Genomic DNA, 19929 nt, shown 5'->3' with positions numbered 1-19929 from the left:
CCTGTCAGGAACAAATTTGCTCCCGATGGGAGCAGTTCACTCTAAGGCTTCTTGTGCTCTGCTCTGCACCTGCTGCAGCAGCCGGGGGCAGGGCTCCAGGTCTGGGGCCGTCTGGGGCTGGCAGGGGGCATAGGGGCTGGTCTCAATCTCCATGTGGTTGGGAGAGCTGTCCCAGCAGCCAGGACTGCTACGTCCTAGCTATGTAGAGATCGGCAACCAGAAATGCTGTGAGACCTGATCTCCACAAGGCTAGGACACAGCAGTCCTGGCTCCTGGCAGGATGAAGGAAACAATGATTAGGTGCTTCTAACTTGGAGGTGTCCTTCTCTCTTTTGTTTCTAGTATTATCATTGGAGGCTTCATGTCCAATACTTCTATGGCAACACAGTCCTTTGATACTAAAATTGCTGTGGTCCTTTGTGGGAGGGACTCAAGAAAGGGGCAGAAAAAATAAAACTCTAGAAATCTGTGTGTCAGTTTCAAAACAGGTTAAAAACATCTAGGATGTCGACTCTCCTCCACAGATTAGCCTAATATTAGAGAGAAAAGCATGCTGTTTGTTCACCTTCTCTAATGAATCACATTGAAGACTTCAATAAAGAACTATATATTGGACACAACTCTTGGAATGAACAACTGGCAAACTGCTAATTATCATTCTTTCCAGTTCACGAGGATTGTAAGGGTTTAGAGAAAGGGAATGGTGCCTTCTGGGAAACTTTGTATTGAAAAGAGAGACAAAAACAAGTACTGTATGAGCTGTATTGTCTGTGGAATGCTTCCTCTGGGGAAGGAAAAAAACAGGCTTTTTAAAAAGGCAAATAAAAATAGTGTTGGCCATGAATTTGGTTTTGAGGTAGTATACATTTCTGAAGATAACAGAAGACCAGTTTAGTACTTCCCAATGAAATCTCCTTTTTGGATTCACTTGAGGGCTTGGGAAAAACAAGTCCTTACTTATCAATGTTCAACATAGATTTCTGCTTGAAGTTACAATATGTTTCTAAATTGTGTTAACTCCTGATAGTTCAACATTCCTCTAACATGGTTTTAAAACCACGCTGCGTCACCCATGCTACAAAATAAATATTAGAATCCCCTAAATGGGCTAGATAGCAGTGCAGTGAAATAGTTCTTAAAACAGCCAGGTTTAACAGCCAAGGTTCCTTGGGTGAATTTGATATCTTTTATTAGACCAACCCAAATGGTTGGAGAATAGTTATTAAGCAAGCTTTTGGGTTCAAAAACCCTTCGTCAGGCTAAGGAAGCTTCAGCAGTTGCTGTGTGCTCTTCCTGGATGGAATGAAAAGATTTAACAGCTACACTTAAGGGCTATTTAATTTATTTTAGGTTTTTATACTGCCACGCTACCTCCAATATCAGAGTTCCTTCCAGTGAAATCAATAAGCATCAGCAAAGCCACCAACAAACCTGATACCACAGGGGTTGGCAAAGTGGCAGCTGGACTCCATTTCCCAGCAGCCCCTGCTCATGTAGCTGTGGTCAGTTTCCATGGAGATCCCAGTAGCAGTGGCACCATGACAGTGTGGGGCCAGGGTTTCCATGGAGACTGGGCCCAGCAGTGCTGGTAGGGCGCTAGTAGTGCAGGGAGCTGCTCCAGGGCCAGGGCTGGAATCTTGCAGCGGTGACAGCATGGTCCAGAGCTAGGGCAGAGCAGTGATCTGCTGCCTGCACACCCTGGGCACTCCTTTGTATGGGCAGCGGCTTGCAGCTCTGCCCCATATCTGGACCAAGCTGTCACTGCTGCAAGATCTCAGCCCTGGCTCCGGAGCGGCTCCCTGCCCTGCTGCGCACCTTGCCAGTGCTGCTGGGGCTAGTCTCTATGGGAACCTTGGCTCCATGCTGTCACGCTTGATTCGTTTTATATTCAAATCCTTTTTGTTCCTTCTATCTTTTTTTAGAGATGGAAACTAGAATGGAGTCAAGTACTCCTGGTCAAGGTACATCATTATTTTACAGAATGTTTCCATTATTTTTTACTATTACTGTACACTGAGCATACTGCTTTCCTGAGCTGTCCACAGTGACAATACATAGGTCTTTTCCTGAATTGTTTTAACTACTTTGGAACACAAAGCATACAAGTAATTCAAATTATTCCCTTCTGTGTACATGACAATATTTATAAGTGCTCAGTCTCACCTGCCATTGTACTGTTTCATCTGCCTGTTCACCTTGAATGGCTCTAGACGCTCCAATTTTCTTCAGTGTTGATTAAGCCAAGTAACTGTGGTATCTATAAATTTTGCCACTTCATGGTTCACATCCTTTCCTACAGCATTAACAAATATATTAGACACTAGCCCTAGTTTGTGACCTGGAGTCACTTTGCTGTTACATCTTTAGCCCCATCTTCTGTCTCCACTGCTTTCTGATCCCTTTGCTATTCTCATTCCACACCTATTTAGTTTCCTTAATAACCCCTTGGGAGGCACTCATTGCACTCACTGTGAAGCACTCACTTAAGAGAACAGTGGTAGGTGTCAATCCCTGTTCACTCGGACATCTCCAGGAGTCAAAACAAAATAATACCCCAGAGGGCTATACTTCATTCAGAGTAGCTCCTCAATACCTCAAGCACAAAAGGCCATCCCTAAGACAACCCCCTAAATTAGTAATGCATTGCCTCATCTTAAATCTTCTGCTCACCTTCATACCCGTGGGAAACATACCATGGTCAGTCAGTCTCACCTCCATCCTTGGAAAGGCCTTTGAAAAGATTATGAAGGATCATATTTGTGGGAGTCCAGCAGGAAAAATAATGCTGCAGGAAAACCAGCATGGATTCATAGCAGGTAGATCATGCCTGATCAATCTGGTTTCGTTTTATGACAGGGTCACAAAATGCTTAGATGCAGGAGTAGAGGTAGATGTTGTTTTTTTGGACTTTAGCAAGGCCTTCAATATGGTATCTCATCCTATTCGCATAAATAAATTAAGAAGCTGTGACATAGCCGTTTACATGGTCCGGTGGGTGGCAAATTGGCTTAGTGGCTGCACCCAGAGAGTAGTAGTAGATGGGTCGGTATCGACCTGGAAGGAGGTGGGTAGTGGGGTCCTGCAGGGTTCAGTCCTTGGACCTGTACTTTTCAATTTCTTCATCAGTGACTTGGATGTGAAGTGTACTCTGTCCAAGTTTGCGGACGATACTAAATTGTAGGATGAAGTGCACATTCTGGAGGGTAGGGAACAATTGCAGGCAGACCTGGACAGGTTAGAAAAGTGGGCAGTACACAATAGGATGCAGTACAAGGACAAGTGCAGAGTGCTGCACCTAGAGTGCAAAAATATCCAGCACACCTACTGGCTGGGAAGTGACCCTCTTAGCAGTACAGAAGTGGAAAGGGATCTCGGAGTCATAATAGACTCCAAGATGAACATGGGTTGTCAGTGTGATGAAATCATCAGGAAAGCTAACCGCAAGCAATCAGGCAGCAGCAGATGAATGACAAATAGAACCAAGGAGGTGATACTTCCCCTCTATGCAGCATTGGTCAGACTGCAGTTGGAGTACTGTGTCCAGTTTTGGGTGCCGCACTTCAAGAAGGATGTTGATAGACTTGAGAGGGTCCAGAGGAGGGCCACATGTATGGTTAGGGGCTTACAGGACAAGCCCTATGAGGAGAGAGGGACCTGGACCTCTTCAGCCTCTGCAAGAGAAGGCTGAGAGGTGATCTTGTGGCCGCCTACAAATTCATTAGGGAGATGCAGCAAGGGATCAGAGATATCTGTTCACCAGGGTGCCTCTTGTGGTAACAAGGAACAATGGTCACAAACTGCTAGGCAGCAGATTTAGGCTAGGTATCACAAAAAACTTCTTCATGGTAAGGGTGGCCAAAATTTGGAATGGGCTTCCAAGGGAGGTGGTGCTCTCCCTTACCTTGGGGGTCTTTAAGAGAAGGTTGGATAGGCATCTGGCTGGGGTCATCTGACCCCAGCACTCTTTCCTGCCTAGGCAGGGGGTTGGACTCAATGATCTGTTGAGGTTCCTTCCGATCCTAGCATCTATGAATCTAAGGCAGGCAGCGACATCTTCAAGCATGCTGCATGGCTTTGGGTGGGCCATCTCCCAAATCAGAAGCAAAGTAGCTGCACCCACATATATGCTAATGAGTACTGCTCAGTGACAGAAACTAATTAGGCTGCCTATAGCACCTATTAGCACCATGGCACCACAGAAAGGTGGATACAATGCAGTCTTCACAGAGCACTGCTCTGAGGGATGCCCCACTGGGTATAGTAAGTTGACCACGTAACCATGTTTCATAGGTAAGTAAGTATTCCTAAAGAGAAGCTTCAAAGCACAGCAGTGATGCAACAACAAGTAACTAAGAGTTGAGAGTGATGATAGATCTCATTGAGTAATATGGTACAGAAAATTTCCCTTGCAGTGTCATTACTCTGTTCCGTGTGCTCATTATGGTCTGTACAGTATTCTGTATACCTATTGTCTAGTCTCTCCCAGTGCCTCTGGCTCATCACACTATGGAATAATGGCAGGCACACCACATCCACTGATGACTTATCTAGTACAGTTCATTTAATCTATCACTGGGGAAAAATAAATCTCATACTATTTAGACTGCAAATTCTTAAAGGCAGGGACAATGACTATATTCTGAGTAGTGCATAGATCAATATACCATCTATGAATTACCCTAATACAAAGTTTTCTTTAAAAAAATCTCAAATATAGAGATTATGAAAGAATAACAAAATCAAATTGAGTTACTCCAGCCAAAAGAGACACTAGTTTGCAGTCGTTTCAGTATCAAGCCTATCCGGGCAAATTACTATAGCAACAAATTTGTGGCCACAGTTGTCATAACACAAATAACTTGATGGTGGTTAGAAACATGGAAACATTACAAGAAGTTTCAACAGCTGTGAAAGGTCAAATTTAAAAAAACACAAACAAAACCTCCATAGCTGACAGCCCCTGCCATCATTCAATACACATTCAACATTGGATTAAGCTCTTTCAAACTTTCCACGTTTTTTTTTTTAGAATTTTTATTCTTTCATTTAGACCACATGAGGAACCGAGTTCTGTTTCACTGTAAACATGCCGACACATATGTCTTGCACAAACGGTAATAACACCTATTTATTTTTCAAGACAGAGGGAAATAAAATCTTCTGAATTTTTTCTCCCTGCCTGAACTGCAAAGGAAAATCTAGAATTCAGTTTTTCATACTGGAAGAGCAAATATACTCCACTGCTAATAGCAATAAATACTAGGGTCTGCTGCTCAACCCCTGTTGTGACTACAGCCCTTGTTAAAAGGCTCACAGATCTGCTGTTTTTATAGCATTTTTCTTCTTCCTTGTAAATGGGAAAGGTTTTTCTATATACCAATCCTGACACTGCTCTCCCCCAAGAAAAACACTGTTAAGAAGTATTTGTATAAGGATTTTTTTTAAACTTTTACACAGGAGAAAGCAGGACTGTGCTATGAGTTCCAAATTTCAGTTTAAAAGGTCTCATTAGCCATGCTTATACAGGCCTGTGAAAAGGGTATTTAAACTTAACAGCACTGTATATGTCAAGTGGACACTGGAATTAAAGTGGTTTTAATTTTCAGCTGCAGGGCCTATGTTTAAATGCCTAAATGGCTGACCTGGGGTATTTTATGAAAGTCTCATAGACTCTTTTATAGACGTGCCATGATACATTGGTCCAATATTGGGTCAGCACCAATATAAAGAAAATGGATCATATTAGGAATCAGCCTGATGTGGCTGAAAAGTTGGCCGATAAATGCCCGTGCATGTGTGCAGCCGCAGTGCAGCACATAGGCACTGAGGAGCACAGCCCAGCAGCTTGGGGAGCTGTGTGCAGCTGGTAAGCCCGATGGAGGGCTGCACCACATTGCTGTCAGCCCGCTGAAGCAGGAGGAGTCCAGCAGCTGATGACTGTACTCTAGCATCCAATGATTCCCAGAACCCATCTCCAGCTGCCAGTGCCAGGGGACCTGGAGAATGGGCAGCTGGGGATTGGGGATGTCATCAGACCATCCTATGCCAGCTGGTAAGCTTAAAGTTCCATTAGGCAGCTGGAATCAGGCTGGGTGATGGTGCCTTACCACGCCACAAATTCAATTCTGGTGCAATGGAAACCAGCTACGGAAACATGGAACAATTTGTGGCAGGTTTCTTGGGGGGAGGAAGCGGGGGGGGGGGGGGGGTTTGCACCATTTATTGACTGAATAGGTAGCAGAATTACTATTTATGGCGCAACTAACATGTTAATTGTGACAGATGCATAATGCCCATCGTTAGGGCCCTGATGTCTCACTTTTTCTGAGCAGCAAACTATAGCAAAGGTTTTAATAAGGAATAATTTTAATTTATATTAGTACACAGATGTGATCTTCCACTAGAGAACAGAGTTTGTGGCTCATGATTATGTTACAGGTTACGAAACATACAGTGGAGCAATTGTTCACTACAGTAGGTTGGCTCTTGGATTACATTAATCAATACAGATAACTAATTGACTTTTATTGTTTAAGATATATTCCTGAGATCGGCACAAATACAAATCAAGTTTCCAACATTTTTGACTGGGCCCATTTCTAATGCAGTTTCAGATTTTATACTGTAGTTTCTGGTTCCCCCTCCTAATCATCTCTGTTCTTTTGCCCTTTCTTTCTAACATTGCTTCCTTTTGTACCATCCTTACTGAGCTGACGAAAGCAGTCAAATGGTTTCTTTCACTGATCAAACAGGAAACCAATGCCTGTGAGTTTCTTAATTTTCATATGAAAAATTACTTATGAGTTTTGCCGTAATAGTTTGCTCCAGCAAAGATTTTTCCCTTTTTCCTCCATTGTGAAATAGATTTAAACTTACATAACTGATATCTTAAACAGGCTTTATTTTGAAACATTCCATTAGCCACTCTCAGGCTACCAGTCTAAAACAATAAGTTTTCCCATTATTCTTGCACTAGGAAGTTGACTAGGGCTGTTCTTGGAGACAGGAAGGCTTTTTTGATGGTGCGTCCTTTGAGCAATTTGGCTCCCAGCTCACTTTGAAGAACTAGTTCATAGACTTCTTCAGCATTTTGAGCTGCTTGGTGAGGGATATTAATTTTGCCACAAACTTTGTTATTGATCTGGAAAAGAGACATGAAAGCAAGGAAGGACTCGGGTTACCACACTGATCTACAATGACTTCATTTCTTGACTCCAGTCCCCCCACGTACATTTGCATGATAAACTCATCTCATACCTCCTCTCTCTCTCTTTCTTTTCTGAGCCACCCTGACACAATGGAACCAGGTACAAAATAGATACTCAAGGAAACCTGAAAGAATGGCAGTATGTTTTTGTCTTTCTTTTTTGTGGTGGGGTGGGGAGACGAAGATTTCTAGTGTCAGTTTAATAGAAATCCAAGAGCAAGATAATTTCACACAGACTGAATAGGAGAGAGCAAATCTCACAGTGTTAGCATGTTGGAATTCTAGACTACCATCTGCTTTTAGAATTTTGCTTTGTCTTTTTTGAGACCTGAATGATATACCACATAGATTAAAACCACAGCATTTTTAAAAACGTATTTGTGTCAGAAGAGATACATCCAAGAGGGATTCACCATAAATCGTTTGTATGAAAATAGACATTTGTTCATATATGCTGCATTCTTGCCAAAATAATAATCCCCAAAGCTAACAACCCAAGACAAATACTTTTAATTCTTTACAAAGCAGCTTTCAAACTGGTTCTCTATCAGCAGGGCAGAATCCCACAATAAAACACAGTATTGCCCACACTGGAGAAACTTTTAAAATATACAATGACCTCCTGAATACTTCTTTCACTATAGGCATTTTAACCTATATATGCAGATAAAAAAAGGCAGAGTGGACAATCCCACTCAACACATCTTCCCAATTTAAGACCAAGAGAAATCATGTGTCATCTTCCAAATAGCTTTCTGATTTTTACATAATATTTTCTTCCAGTTAAAGAAATGGGCCCCAATCTAAAATGCCATAAAAGGCATTGTGTTTGTTTTATTCTATACCGTTTCCTTCTGCTTATGAAACTTAAGTGATGCCAAGCTTTGCCTTTTGGATAATTTTATAATTATGCTTTACCATCAACCAGTGACACTTTAACATGCAGCTTAGACAGGAATCCTGAAACTTAGTTTGCTGCTACACTTTGTCAAAGACAGAATGTATATAGACCAGCTACTGCAAATCAGAGGTATGTTCCTAGTTTTGTTTTGTCTCAGGAAATAATTTATTTAGTTCTCAGAGACAAGGCTAGACAGTCTTTCTGTAAGGAGCCCTCTGATGTTTTATGCAGGACTGAGCTTAGTCATTTGTGGTTTTTAACTAGACCTGACATTAAATTTGCAGTAAAGCTGTTGGCATGTTATAACAATTCTTCTACACATTCACAGAACTCTTTTTCAGTCACAAAAATCCATCTGTATGCACTTCAAACTAGCTCCTTTATGTGAAACAAACCCTTAGGACTAGATCCTACTCCTAGCTGTTATTAGGCTACAAAAGTGGATTCCTTTTCCATCCTGCCCAAGTTTCTAGAAAACTGGTACTATAAAAAGAGGCATGGATCCTCTTACTCCAAGGTGCCTTGTTCTGACTTAGTTTCAAGACTAATATGACAGTATCTTGCAACTGCAGATGCAAGAGAAGATTTTCAGGGACTAGGACATGGTGCAACAGGATCTCCTCACAGGTGAACAGGATTCAATTCTTCATTTTTAAGCACCCAGATCACTCATGAAAAAAATACTGAAAAGCTGATCATCCCATAATTCTTCTTCTGCAGGGGTGAAACACTCTAGAGGGAATCTATAAAATCAAGGCTATTAAGTTGCTGAAACTGTGGATTGCTAATAGGATACCTAGGTTTTTACCCCTAGATCAAATTTATTGTAGGTCGGAAGTGACAGATGATATGGAAACATTCAATATTCATTGGGATACATGAAATGAGTCAGTAAATCTCCGTGTACTTCCTATTAGCCAGGCAGGTGTACCCCATGACCTGCGTATCGGGATGTGAAAGGCTTATGCATTAACTCTGCTCTTATAATGCCACCTCCAGCTTGAAGAAACATGCTATTCATATAAAAATAAATAAATAAAACATTATTAATAGTAGCAGACATGGATGTTGACAAGAATGATGAAGCAACTTTCTTAATCAGTGTACCTCACCTCTAACTTAATCTGAAAGTGCCAGAACCAGAAAGCCAGGTTGCAAATGTTTGGGCTTTGTCCCAATTGCTTCCTCTTTCAGTGAAAAAAACCTATTATGACAAGAAGAACCAGCTCTTGTGTCCTTTTTGCTTTTCTTCTTATACATACTAAAGAAGCTGTCAGGTTCCTTTCTGCTTCTTTTTTACATGAGAAATTTTGGACTTGTGTACACTGGAATGGTCTTTTGGGACTAGTAAAATGATATCAGTACTAGTACTATGTACTAGCAGTACTAGTAAAATGATATCAGAAAAGCTCAAAGCTGAGTAACTGGGATTGTGAGGTCTTTTTAGTCAGACATTCAGACATAATATTATAATACCTATGTAATTCCAGAGTCTCATAAATAGTCTGGATAAACAAGAAGGCAAAGGCTTCTGAAATCTCTGCATATTTTCAGACCTTCCACACAAATCATAAAATAGGAAAAAAGTCACAAGCCCAGCTTTAAAAATATTGTATCCAGGAGAAAACTAGAAATCTCAACAATTTTGAACACACCTACTCTACTCATGTACAGGACCTCGAGCTTCTAAAAATATTGTTCTGCACATAACACTGGGTGATGACAGGTATTTTTTAGGTCCAAATGAAATGTGGTGATATACCTTAGATAGCAGAAATGCACATGTGCCCTAGAGTATATCTATGCTTTCCCCTGAAAACAAAACACCTTTCAGAGTTCTTTTGTTTCACGCGCTGCCCCAAGGGGCAAGCCAACCTGTTCCCAGGTGGCGGGAAGGCAGTGGGGACAGTGTACGGGGCGCTGTTCCCAGGGCAGGCTTGGGGAAGAGTTGGATCTGGAGGGTGCTGCCTCCAAGCTGAGGCAAGCATCCAGTCTGCTAGCAGCCTGCCCCGGTGGCCCTAGGGGGCATCACCACCATGGTGGGGATGACTAGGGCTCCCTGCAGCTCAGGGCCCACCAGCAGCTCACCCCACCCCAGCTGTAGGCAGGCACCACAAAAAAAAAAAAAATAAAAAATAAATAAAAAAAAATAATAATAAATAAAAAATAAAAATAAAAAATGGATTGGGCCCCTTACTGTTTTTTTTTTTTTTAATTCCCCCAGTGGAGCTTCCCTGTGCAAACTACCAGTGGCCTAAGTGGCCCCTGAGCTGCGGGGGTCCCCAGTCCTTCCCACCATGGCAGCACCCCGCAGGTAGGCTCCTTGTGGGCTGAGGGCTGCCCCAGCTTAGAGCCAGCACCTGCCAGATCTAACTCTTTCCCCAAGCCCATCTGTAGGGCATCACCCCATGCACTGTCCCCACCACCTTTCCACTGCCTGGGACCACCTGGGAACAGGTTAGCTTGCCCTTGAGGCAGTGCAAGAAAGCAACAGGAGGGTGGCTCCCAGGAGGGTGGCAGCAGGAGGGTGGCTCCCAAAAAGGGGGTGGAGACAGTGCACTGGAATCCCAGACAGACTGGAATCGCAGATTGGGCGCCTCCAAGCTGGGACATGCCCTGGCCTGCTAGAAGCCTGCCCAGGTGGTTCTTGGGGGCACCACCACTGCAGAGGGAAGGACTGGGGCCCCCCACAGTTCAGGAGCTACTCAACCCACCAGCAGCTTGCCCCCAGCCATGAGAGAGGTGGGCAGGCTTCACAAAAAAAGAAAAAAAAAAAAGGATCAGGTCTTTTGCCGTAACAGTGATGGAATCCCTTAAATTGAAACAGTGGGTTTTTAACAGTCATGATTAAAAATCCACTGTTTCAATTTAGGCAACTAAACCCCACATCATGTGTACAAGCACCCACAGTCATTTTCTCAATCCAGGCTCTGCAATTTTTCCCCTAGGCTGAAAGGGCAGATGCTACCACTGTGCAGCTGAAGATCAGTGGACATGGGAGAGCATGCTGAGTGCAGACAAGATGTTCAAAGACACTTTGGCAATAAACTGTTAACAAGCTGTACCAAGTAGGAGCAAACAGTCTTAACAGCAAAATGGGCTACATTAGTAGGAGCGCTGCCAGCAGATGGAGGGAAGTGACCACTCCCCTCTACTCGGCACTAGTGAGGGCAGTACTGGAGAACCGTGTCCAGTTTTGGTCCCCCCACTATAGAAAGGATATGGACAAATTGGAGAGAGTCTAGTGGAGGACAGTGAAAATGGTTAGGGAGCAGGGGCTCATGACTTATGAGGAGAGGCTGAGGGAACTGGCCTTATTTAGTCTGGAGAACAGAAAACCAAGGGGGTATTTAATAGAAACCTTCAACTACCTGAATAGTGGTTCCAAAGGGGATGGAGCTGGACTGTTCTCAGCTGTGGCAGATGACAGAACAAGGAGCAGTGGTTTCAAGTTGCAGCAAGGGAAGTTTAATTTAGATATTAGGAAAAATTTTTTTTACTAAGAGGATAGTAAAGCACAGGAACAGGTTACACAGAGGTGGTAAAATCTCTATCCTTGGAGGTTTTTAAGGCCTGACTAGACAAAGCCTTGGCTGGGATGATCTAGTCGGGGATGGTCCTGCTTTGAGCAGGTGGTTGGACTAGATGACCTCTCAAGGTCCCTTTCAACCCTAATTTTCCATGATTCTATGAAAATAATATCAACACTGGGAAATTTTCCCCCAATCTTATGTCAAGAAACAGTTATACATGTTTTGTTGAAATCTTCAGGAAAGTTCAGCCTGTGGCAGAAAGCAAAGAGGGCAACTTCAGCCTCATTTAAAGTTTCCAAAGTTTTACAAACTTCAGCCTTCTTTACATTTTGGAAATGAAAACAAGATTTTATAAATGAAAGTGTTTAGCAACCTTAGCCACATGCTCCATAACCCATTTTACCTATGCTTTGTATGGATGTAAGAAAAATCAATGGACTGTTTATTTTTTAGATTTATATCCCACCATTAATAGATTCAAAGTCTGCAGAGGCCTCTTAGCTGGTACTTTCTTTATAAATTCTGCTTCAGACTCGTTCAGGTTTGCTTAGCAGTTCTTGCTGTCAAATGCTTATAAATCAAATCTGTTGGAGTAATGGCATCCACATTTGTACAGATATATTTTATACTTTCCTTCTTGGTTTATCTTCCTCAAGACCTCAAGAATAGAACAGACAAGTTAATATGTATTAGCTAATTTTGAAAAAAAAGGTGCAAGCTCTTACCAGAACAGACATCTCTAGAATGTCTGGCTGCTGAAGGTATTCTGGGTCTACTTTGGGCCAGGACTGTTGTAGCACATCAGCATCCCAGTTATACTGGGTGCAAAGTTTATTCTGCACATGTACCAAACCTGGAACAGCAAATTAAAAAAACAAAACGAAACAAAAACAAAACTGAGCAGCATTCTTTAACCAGCACATTAACTCTTTAGAGTTTGCTTGATAAATAAGTCAAAACACTGTTTACTTTAAATAATGCCTAATGAAAATCTCGTGGGAGGAAACCACACTATTTGGTTTTGCATGCAGCATATTAGAAACAGAAAGATCACAGCTTTCAGAGCTTTGAAGGAGCTCATGTAAATATTTCTAGATTATGGTTAGAGCTCCAACACTTTTGCTACTTTGTTTTAAGACAAAGACATAGAAAGCCAATACTTACAGTTAATTTCAATTGCTGCTACACAAGATGAAATCTAATCTTAATCACATTTTCTAAATCCTTTTCAATTACAACTGTTAGTTGATTTAAATCATTACCTCCTAAGAACGCATACCGTTTATATTTTAATGACAAAGCCTCAGTGTGGCTCAATTTTTCCATCTGTAGAATATTGTATGACTCCAAATTCACAAGGATGATATTTGCAAGACCATGTAATGTATGTCTGCTAAGTGTTTTGAGACTCACATTAAAGGATTTCATTTAAGAAGTTATCCTAGCACTCTCGCTCACGCTCCCTGAAATATATTACACTTCTACTGGCCCACATACATTTTCTAGAAATGTTTTCCTTCCGCATGGCATACTCTACTTTCTCACAGGAAAAGTAATTCCTGCTAACCGTGAGTTACGGGTAGATAGGATGAATACATACTGAAATAATTCTTGCATAGACTGAAAACTTAAATATGGGAATAAAATGTGGGAATAAAATTCTCACTTTCTGTGGGACACAAGAAAGAGAATGATTTCATTCACCTTGAACATATATAAACATATTCCAAAATTAAACTGACAGTTTTGATTGCTTTTGTAATTATTTATGCTTCTTATAAAATCAGGGTTTTCTCAAAACCAACATGCTAAATCAGAGCTGTTTTAAATGTTTTTCTAAACCAAATAACTCAGAATTGCCAACTCAAAATTGGTGATGGTATGTGTAGCTGAAAATGTATTTTAAAATATGCAAAGATGTACCTCTATATGAAACTTTGATAAGTCAATAGGGTGAGGAAAAACAACAACATAAGACACGTTATCAAGGATCAGGTTTAGGAAGCAGTTTGAAAAACAACAGAAAGACAGGAGGAGTCCACAACATTCCACGTAGAATGAACAAATACTTTTATCAAAAGGGTTAGGAAAGCCTAATGCACTGAATAAGAACAAATAAAGGGAGTGGAAGAGATAAACACTCTCAAAATTGAAATCTATCTGATAAAAGTTGCAGATCTCTATAAAAGGCACAAATATTTTTGCTATTTTCATAATGACTCAGAAAGGAGGTGAATTGGTAGAGTTAATTCTGAGGCCAAGCAAGAATATACATTAATTTAAGTGTGACAGAGGGCCCAATTTTGTTAAATAAACAGCTTATTAAATACTTTCTTGGGGTGCAGAAAGAAGTTTGGAATTTTCTGGCAAAGGAGATGAAACTGCAAGCACAAGAGAAGAACTGAAACTGTAAAAAACTTCATCATGGTGACTCATTTTCACATTGAGGTTACAGAAAACAGCTGCTACAGATAATTCTCTTTTTGGTTTTTCTATACATAGATGAGCTCACTCCTTTCCTACTGATCATATGCCTTGTGGCAACATGCATACCGGCCACTCCTTATTTTTCTATTTAAATGGATTCTTCACACTACTGAAAAAAAGATACTTTACGAAGAGTGTTAGCCAAGAGTGGTCTTCTATGGATGTGGAGGCTGTCAGTCCACTGGACGCAAGCAAAAAATAAAAATAAAAAGGATCCTCAAGTCTATCTTTGTTAATATATTACTTTACTACAAGATGCAACACCAGTTTAAAAAGTTCTGAACACCTATATTAAAAAGAAAAAAAACCTATGAAACACATCAGCAGGCTGGTTTCTGAAACTGTGGTTTGACAGGAAACCGATATGAGGGTTTTACTTACCTTGCTTGCTTGGTTTCCTGTCTTAATTCTCATATTAGGAGCTCCAAGACATACAAAAGTCAATCCTCATAATTTGTTACACAGTTTCAAAGTGCTGCACCTAGGGAGGAGTGCTGCACCTAGGGAGGAAAAATGTCCAGCACACCTACAGCCTAGGGAATGACCTGCTGGGTGGCACAGAGGTGGAAAGGGATCTTGGAGTCCTAGTGGACTCCAAGTTGAACATGAGCCGGCAGTGTGACGAAGCCATCAGAAAAGCCAATGGCACTTTATCGTGCATCAGCAGATGCATGACAAATAGGTCCAGGGAGGTGATACTTCCCCTCTATAGGGCGTTGGTCAGACCGCAGTTGGAGTACTGCGTGCAATTCTGGGCGCCACACTTCAAGAAGGATGCGGATAACCTGGAGAGGGTACAGCGAAGGGCAACTCGTATGGTCAAGGGCTTGTAGACCAAGCCCTACGAGGAGAGACTAGAGAAACTGGACCTTTTCAGCCTCCGCAAGAGAAGGTTGAGAGGCGACCTTGTGGCTGCCTATAAGTTCATCACGGGGGCACAGAAGGGAATTGGTGAGGATTTATTCACCAAGGCGCCCCCGGGGGTTACAAGAAACAATGGCCACAAGCTAGCAGAGAGCAGATTTAGACTGGACATTAGGAAGAACTTCTTCACAGTTCGAGTGGCCAAGGTCTGGAACGGGCTCCCAAGGGAGGTGGTGCTCTCCCCTACCCTGGGGGTCTTCAAGAGGAGGTTAGATGAGTATCTAGCTGGGGTCATCTAGACCCAGCACTCTTTCCTGCTTATGCAGGGGGTCGGACTTGATGATCTATTGAGGTCCCTTCCGACCCTAACATCTATGAATCTATGAAAAGCATAACAAGAAACAGAGGTTTTGCTGCCACAATCTGGAATTGCTTGCCCATTTTAAAAAGAATCTTGCCATCAAAAAAAAAAGGAAGAAAATCAACCCAAATTTCATTCTGCTGTAGCACAGAAAAGAGCCAATAATTACTTCTGAGCTTACTTATATTGGATTCCTTCATTAGCTTGAGGTTACCTAATGAAATGGATTTTATAGTGACATGTATTTTGCTCCTATTATTGTGACCTGTTTTCTTCCAATGGCTGTGCATTCCCCTGCAAGAGTAGCAACCTGAATACCAACTGACATTTTGCTTAGGAATTATTAGCAATTATTATTATTATTTTTTTTTTTTACAGGACTACAATATGCAGAACACTTTGTAGACGTATAAAAGGCAACATTCTTGCACAATTCAAGGTCCTTATTCTGCAATTTAAAGTATGTGGAGACTCCCATCCATACAGAGCCACACAGGCAACCAGGAAGAAATAATGACAGGATCAGAGTCCAAGTTAAAAATACAATATTTCTAAATGTGGCACACACAAAGGTGATTGAGAAAGAGTGGGTAAGGAGAAGGCAGGACATAGTTTACAACATGGAGATCATGTGAACTCTTACTAGCCTTGTGGGAGTCTGGAGTATTTCATAAAAAATAACACTTCCTTTAGCATACCATTATTTATAAAAGTACAGATTATTGGGCATATGGGAAGCTCCTTTTGAGAAGACTGGCATTAGGTCAAGAAGGGGATTCAAGTCCTAGATGACCACATGTTAGAAAGCGTAGGAATAAGCTTGTGAAAAGGAAGCAAAGGAGGAAATTGCACTAGAAAACACTGCCCCCACAATATTTCAGCAATGGTGTAGACAGCATTTAGGCTGGACAATAGGCACAGACATTTCACAGAGTAGACCATGGCAAAGAGTATAATTAGGTATAAAATTTGGGTATGAAGGTACAGCAAAAGGAAGCTAGCAAAGGCAGGGAAGGAAGGAGGAGTTTGAATGTGATGAGGAAGGTGAGAAAAAAATCAGTAAAAGGACTTGAAACAAGAACATAACCGGAGTCTAAGGCAAGGGACTCTGCAGAAGAAATATAGAAAATTAGGAGGCAATGCAGAGGGGTTACAGATAAGCATGAGATAAAATTTGAAGAGAATTTGTGCTTATCTTAGAAATTTTCAAATTTGGAAGAGGCAAAAGTAATGGAAGCATGCATTAAAAAAAACACCTTCACACTAATAAAATTAAGTATCTTTAAGCAGCATAATATAGCAATTTTTAATACTTTGCAGATTTCATATTTTATCTTCATGTGTTTGCTTCTGCCATCAATTCCAAGTGTATTATCATTACATAGCTTTGCTTTTGGTGTGGTTCTGTATTGCTGCCCTAAGTGGACTTTTTGTATTAAAGCAAATCAAATCTGTCAAGTATCAGGATATCACTACAGCACAGACGGTTCACGTCTGGCAAGCAAATGTGCAATGTTCTGCAACAGTAGGACAATTAAGGCAAGGCTATGATAGTGGTTTCCAAACAGCTATCAGAAAAGCTGTGCAATGTCAGAGATACCACATAAGCGAGTAAAACGTGCTTCACTGAATGCAATGTCCTGGGGGCTCATTTGGTATGTCGTGCAGCTGGACTCCACAAATATCAAATAGTATGAAAAGCAGGCCAAGATATCTAAAGTCAATTTTGGAAAGCTCTCCTACTCAGCTTGCTCCAAGAGAACCAGCACCAACCACCCTTCTAGTAAACTAAAGGCTGGAGATGGTTTGTCCTTCTTAGTTCATGTGGATAGTTCATCCTTGATCTTGGTTTATTTTTTGAGGTGAAGGAATTTTTATACGGTTACCCCTTTTCCCCCCATTTGGTGATTTTGCTTTTTGGGATTTTTACATTTGTGCTGAGCTTTATGATAATTGATAAGGCACTTAAAGGACCTTGTGTTTTGTGAACCATGAAAACATACTGGTAAACTCACAACATTACCTAAGAGTGTACAGTTACTATTCCTCACCTTGTTAGGTGAGGTACACTTTCCTATACCATCCTGAGTCATTCTTTTCTGTGCAGACTGAATGACTCGGCATCCTTTGCTCCAATACTACAACCTAATTCTGTTCACCTCCTGATTAGTGGCTTGGAGGAAAGAGCAAAATGTTGTCCCTGTGCTCCCATGACTCTTCAGGGGCATTTGTAAAAAAAGGTGGAAATTTGGTAAGGGCACACTGAAAGACATGGCTCAGATAACAGAACTCAGACACATCAATGCTAGACATGTGGCGTGTGCATGAACAAAGCAGAAGCATTTTTCCTAGTAATTTTAAATAGTTTTTCCTAAGCCCTTATTCTACAGGTAAATGTCTCTTTGCACTCTGTATAAATCTCTATCTAGGTACTGAATGCAAACTGGCTGAAGATTTCAGGAATGGACTACTGCAGGGGCAGTTATTTTGTTTCCAAGGAAACTGCTGCATCACAAGTGCCAGGAATTATGCAGTTTCAATAAAACATGACAAAGAGCTGGGGTGATTAAATCTGTTTAAGGCACCTCTTACACATGGCAGCTTTCATTCTTTCATGACAGAAGTACTTTAACACAAATGAACTCCCTCAAAACAAGAAGCTTCTTATCCTTGTCTGGATGGGAATATACTATGCTAGTACAAACAATCAATCAAACAAACAAACAAACAAACAAACAAACAAACAAAGTCTCAAATTTACCAGTGGTGTCTGTATATTCCTAAGATACAAAGTTTCAGGAAGGAAATAGGTTTCCTCATCCTGTTAGTATTTGCAAGCTGCAAAGATGTCAGCCAGATGAACTCTTCCCACACTGAGGGGCTGTTACCTTTTCTTCATTAAACTAGTATAATGTGTATTTGTAGCAGGGCACATATTTATCAGTAGTGTAACATTATTAAATTAATACATCCAAAACACTAGAAACAGTTTCTTTTCTAAGCAGCAGAAAAATGCATTATCCCCCCCCCCGCAAAAAAGTTATGCACAAAAATATCAAATTACTACAACTATTCAATGCTTACTGTTCAACACTTGAAAGTTAAGTCATTCTTAAAACAGTATTAAACAATCTTTTCCTTAACTCAAAAAGGTATGAGTCTTCATTTGTTTTTGAAGCATATCCATAAAATGGTCATATATAAATTAAACCCAAGGGGAAAAATTGTATTCAATAACCAATTAACAAAAGGTTCGGGGTTTTGATTCTACCCGACAAAAGTATACTCCATTTTTTGTCTATCTGAATCTATAAAACACAATGCTTATACTTCAAAGATAAATGTAACTCTAAAGAGAACCGTGGGACGTCGGCGATGAGTGATGTTCAATCATTTGTCAACAGGCAATACAGAATGGAAGACAGTGTACTAAAAAGCTTTATTTTATAAGACCACTGGCATGATGCTGACAAAATAGGGTAAATTATTTTAAATCACTGATTTAAATAACTATTTTTAGTAATGATTTAAATCAGTGAACAAGATGCCCTGATTTACATTACAGATTTATGGTGAAAGGCATATTCTTATTTATTAGATCAGAGGTGTCCAACCTTTTTGAATGTTAGGCCAGATCACAAACTTTTTATCACCCAGTGGGCCATATTCAAAGACCTCACAAGAAGTGGTATCACATCAGGAAGTGATGTCACGTGACCTTTGACACCAATGAAGTTGCAGGAAGTGACAATGAAATGGGTCTGGAAATGTGGTTTAAAATCCAAAATAAAAACAATATTAAAAGCAACAAAGAAATAATACCAAACACTTGTGTGGTCATGCAGGAGACACAAGTTTCCCTACTAGCACAGAGGGACAGCAAAGTTAGGGCACACGAGCTTCTTTCTGAAAAGCACATGGGGAGCCATGTGGCATTATGCTGGATCACCTTGGACTGCCCAGAATCAATGACTCAGTTCCCAAATACAGTTGGGGGCAAAAAGGAGGCGGCTTTTAGCACAAGTAGAAAGCAGGACTTACACTTGTCTCTCTCAAATGCAGCAAGACATTATAACTGCTCTGCCCCCAGTTTCCTTTTTGCAACCAAAAACAGCAAAGAGTCTCCCCTGTGAAAGGCAGGGACCCCCGACACACACACAGGTGCCAGGAGCCCACAGTCACTGGCCTGGCCCCAGGGGAGGCGCTGTCTTCCCGCCCCAACCCCAGCCCCGGCACGGCCCGGCCCTACCTGTGGCGCCCCGGCCGGGTAGGAGGTGGCAGAGGTAGACGACGAGGGCGAGCCCGGCTGCCGCACTGCCTCCGTGGGTCCACATCGCCACGCTGTGCTGGGCTGGAGGGAGCCAGAGCCGGAACCGGGGCTGGGGCCAGGTGGCACCTCAGGGCACAGCGAGCGCAGGCTCCGCCTGAGCCCGGGGCCGCCCTGCGTGGCGCAGCCAATGCCGATAGCCCAGCGGGAGGAGGCACCTGCCCGCGCCGCTCCGCCTCCACCAGCGACCCGGGGCTGGGCAGCCAAGCCGGGCTGCCTCTCACCTGCGGGCGGGGGGCAGGGAGCAGT

The 19929-nt window shown here is 41.8% G+C and overlaps 1 protein-coding gene across 2 annotated transcripts in view; it reads right to left on the bottom strand.

Annotated features, from left to right (window-relative positions):
• The window catches only part of LARS2 (leucyl-tRNA synthetase 2, mitochondrial), a 144376-nt gene that overhangs the window by 20289 nt on the left and 104158 nt on the right, over window positions 1-19929 (bottom strand). The window contains exons 20-21 of one of the 2 annotated variants that reach the window (XM_006261950.4): window positions 12367-12494; window positions 6349-7141 (exon numbers count right to left, since the gene is read on the bottom strand). In XM_006261950.4, coding sequence (XP_006262012.1) covers window positions 6962-7141; window positions 12367-12494 — 308 coding nt within the window. In that variant the 3' untranslated portion in view covers window positions 6349-6961. Of the gene's footprint in view, window positions 1-6348; window positions 7142-12366; window positions 12495-19929 lie in introns of those variants that run through there. The other variant, XM_059728766.1, reaches the window with a different exon arrangement.

This window comes from Alligator mississippiensis, chromosome 5 (genome assembly GCF_030867095.1).
Source record: "Alligator mississippiensis isolate rAllMis1 chromosome 5, rAllMis1, whole genome shotgun sequence".
Taxonomy (NCBI): Eukaryota; Metazoa; Chordata; order Crocodylia; family Alligatoridae; genus Alligator; species Alligator mississippiensis.
The sequence above is the reverse complement of the archived record's forward strand: the minus strand, read 5'-3'. Positions and strand labels throughout refer to the sequence as shown.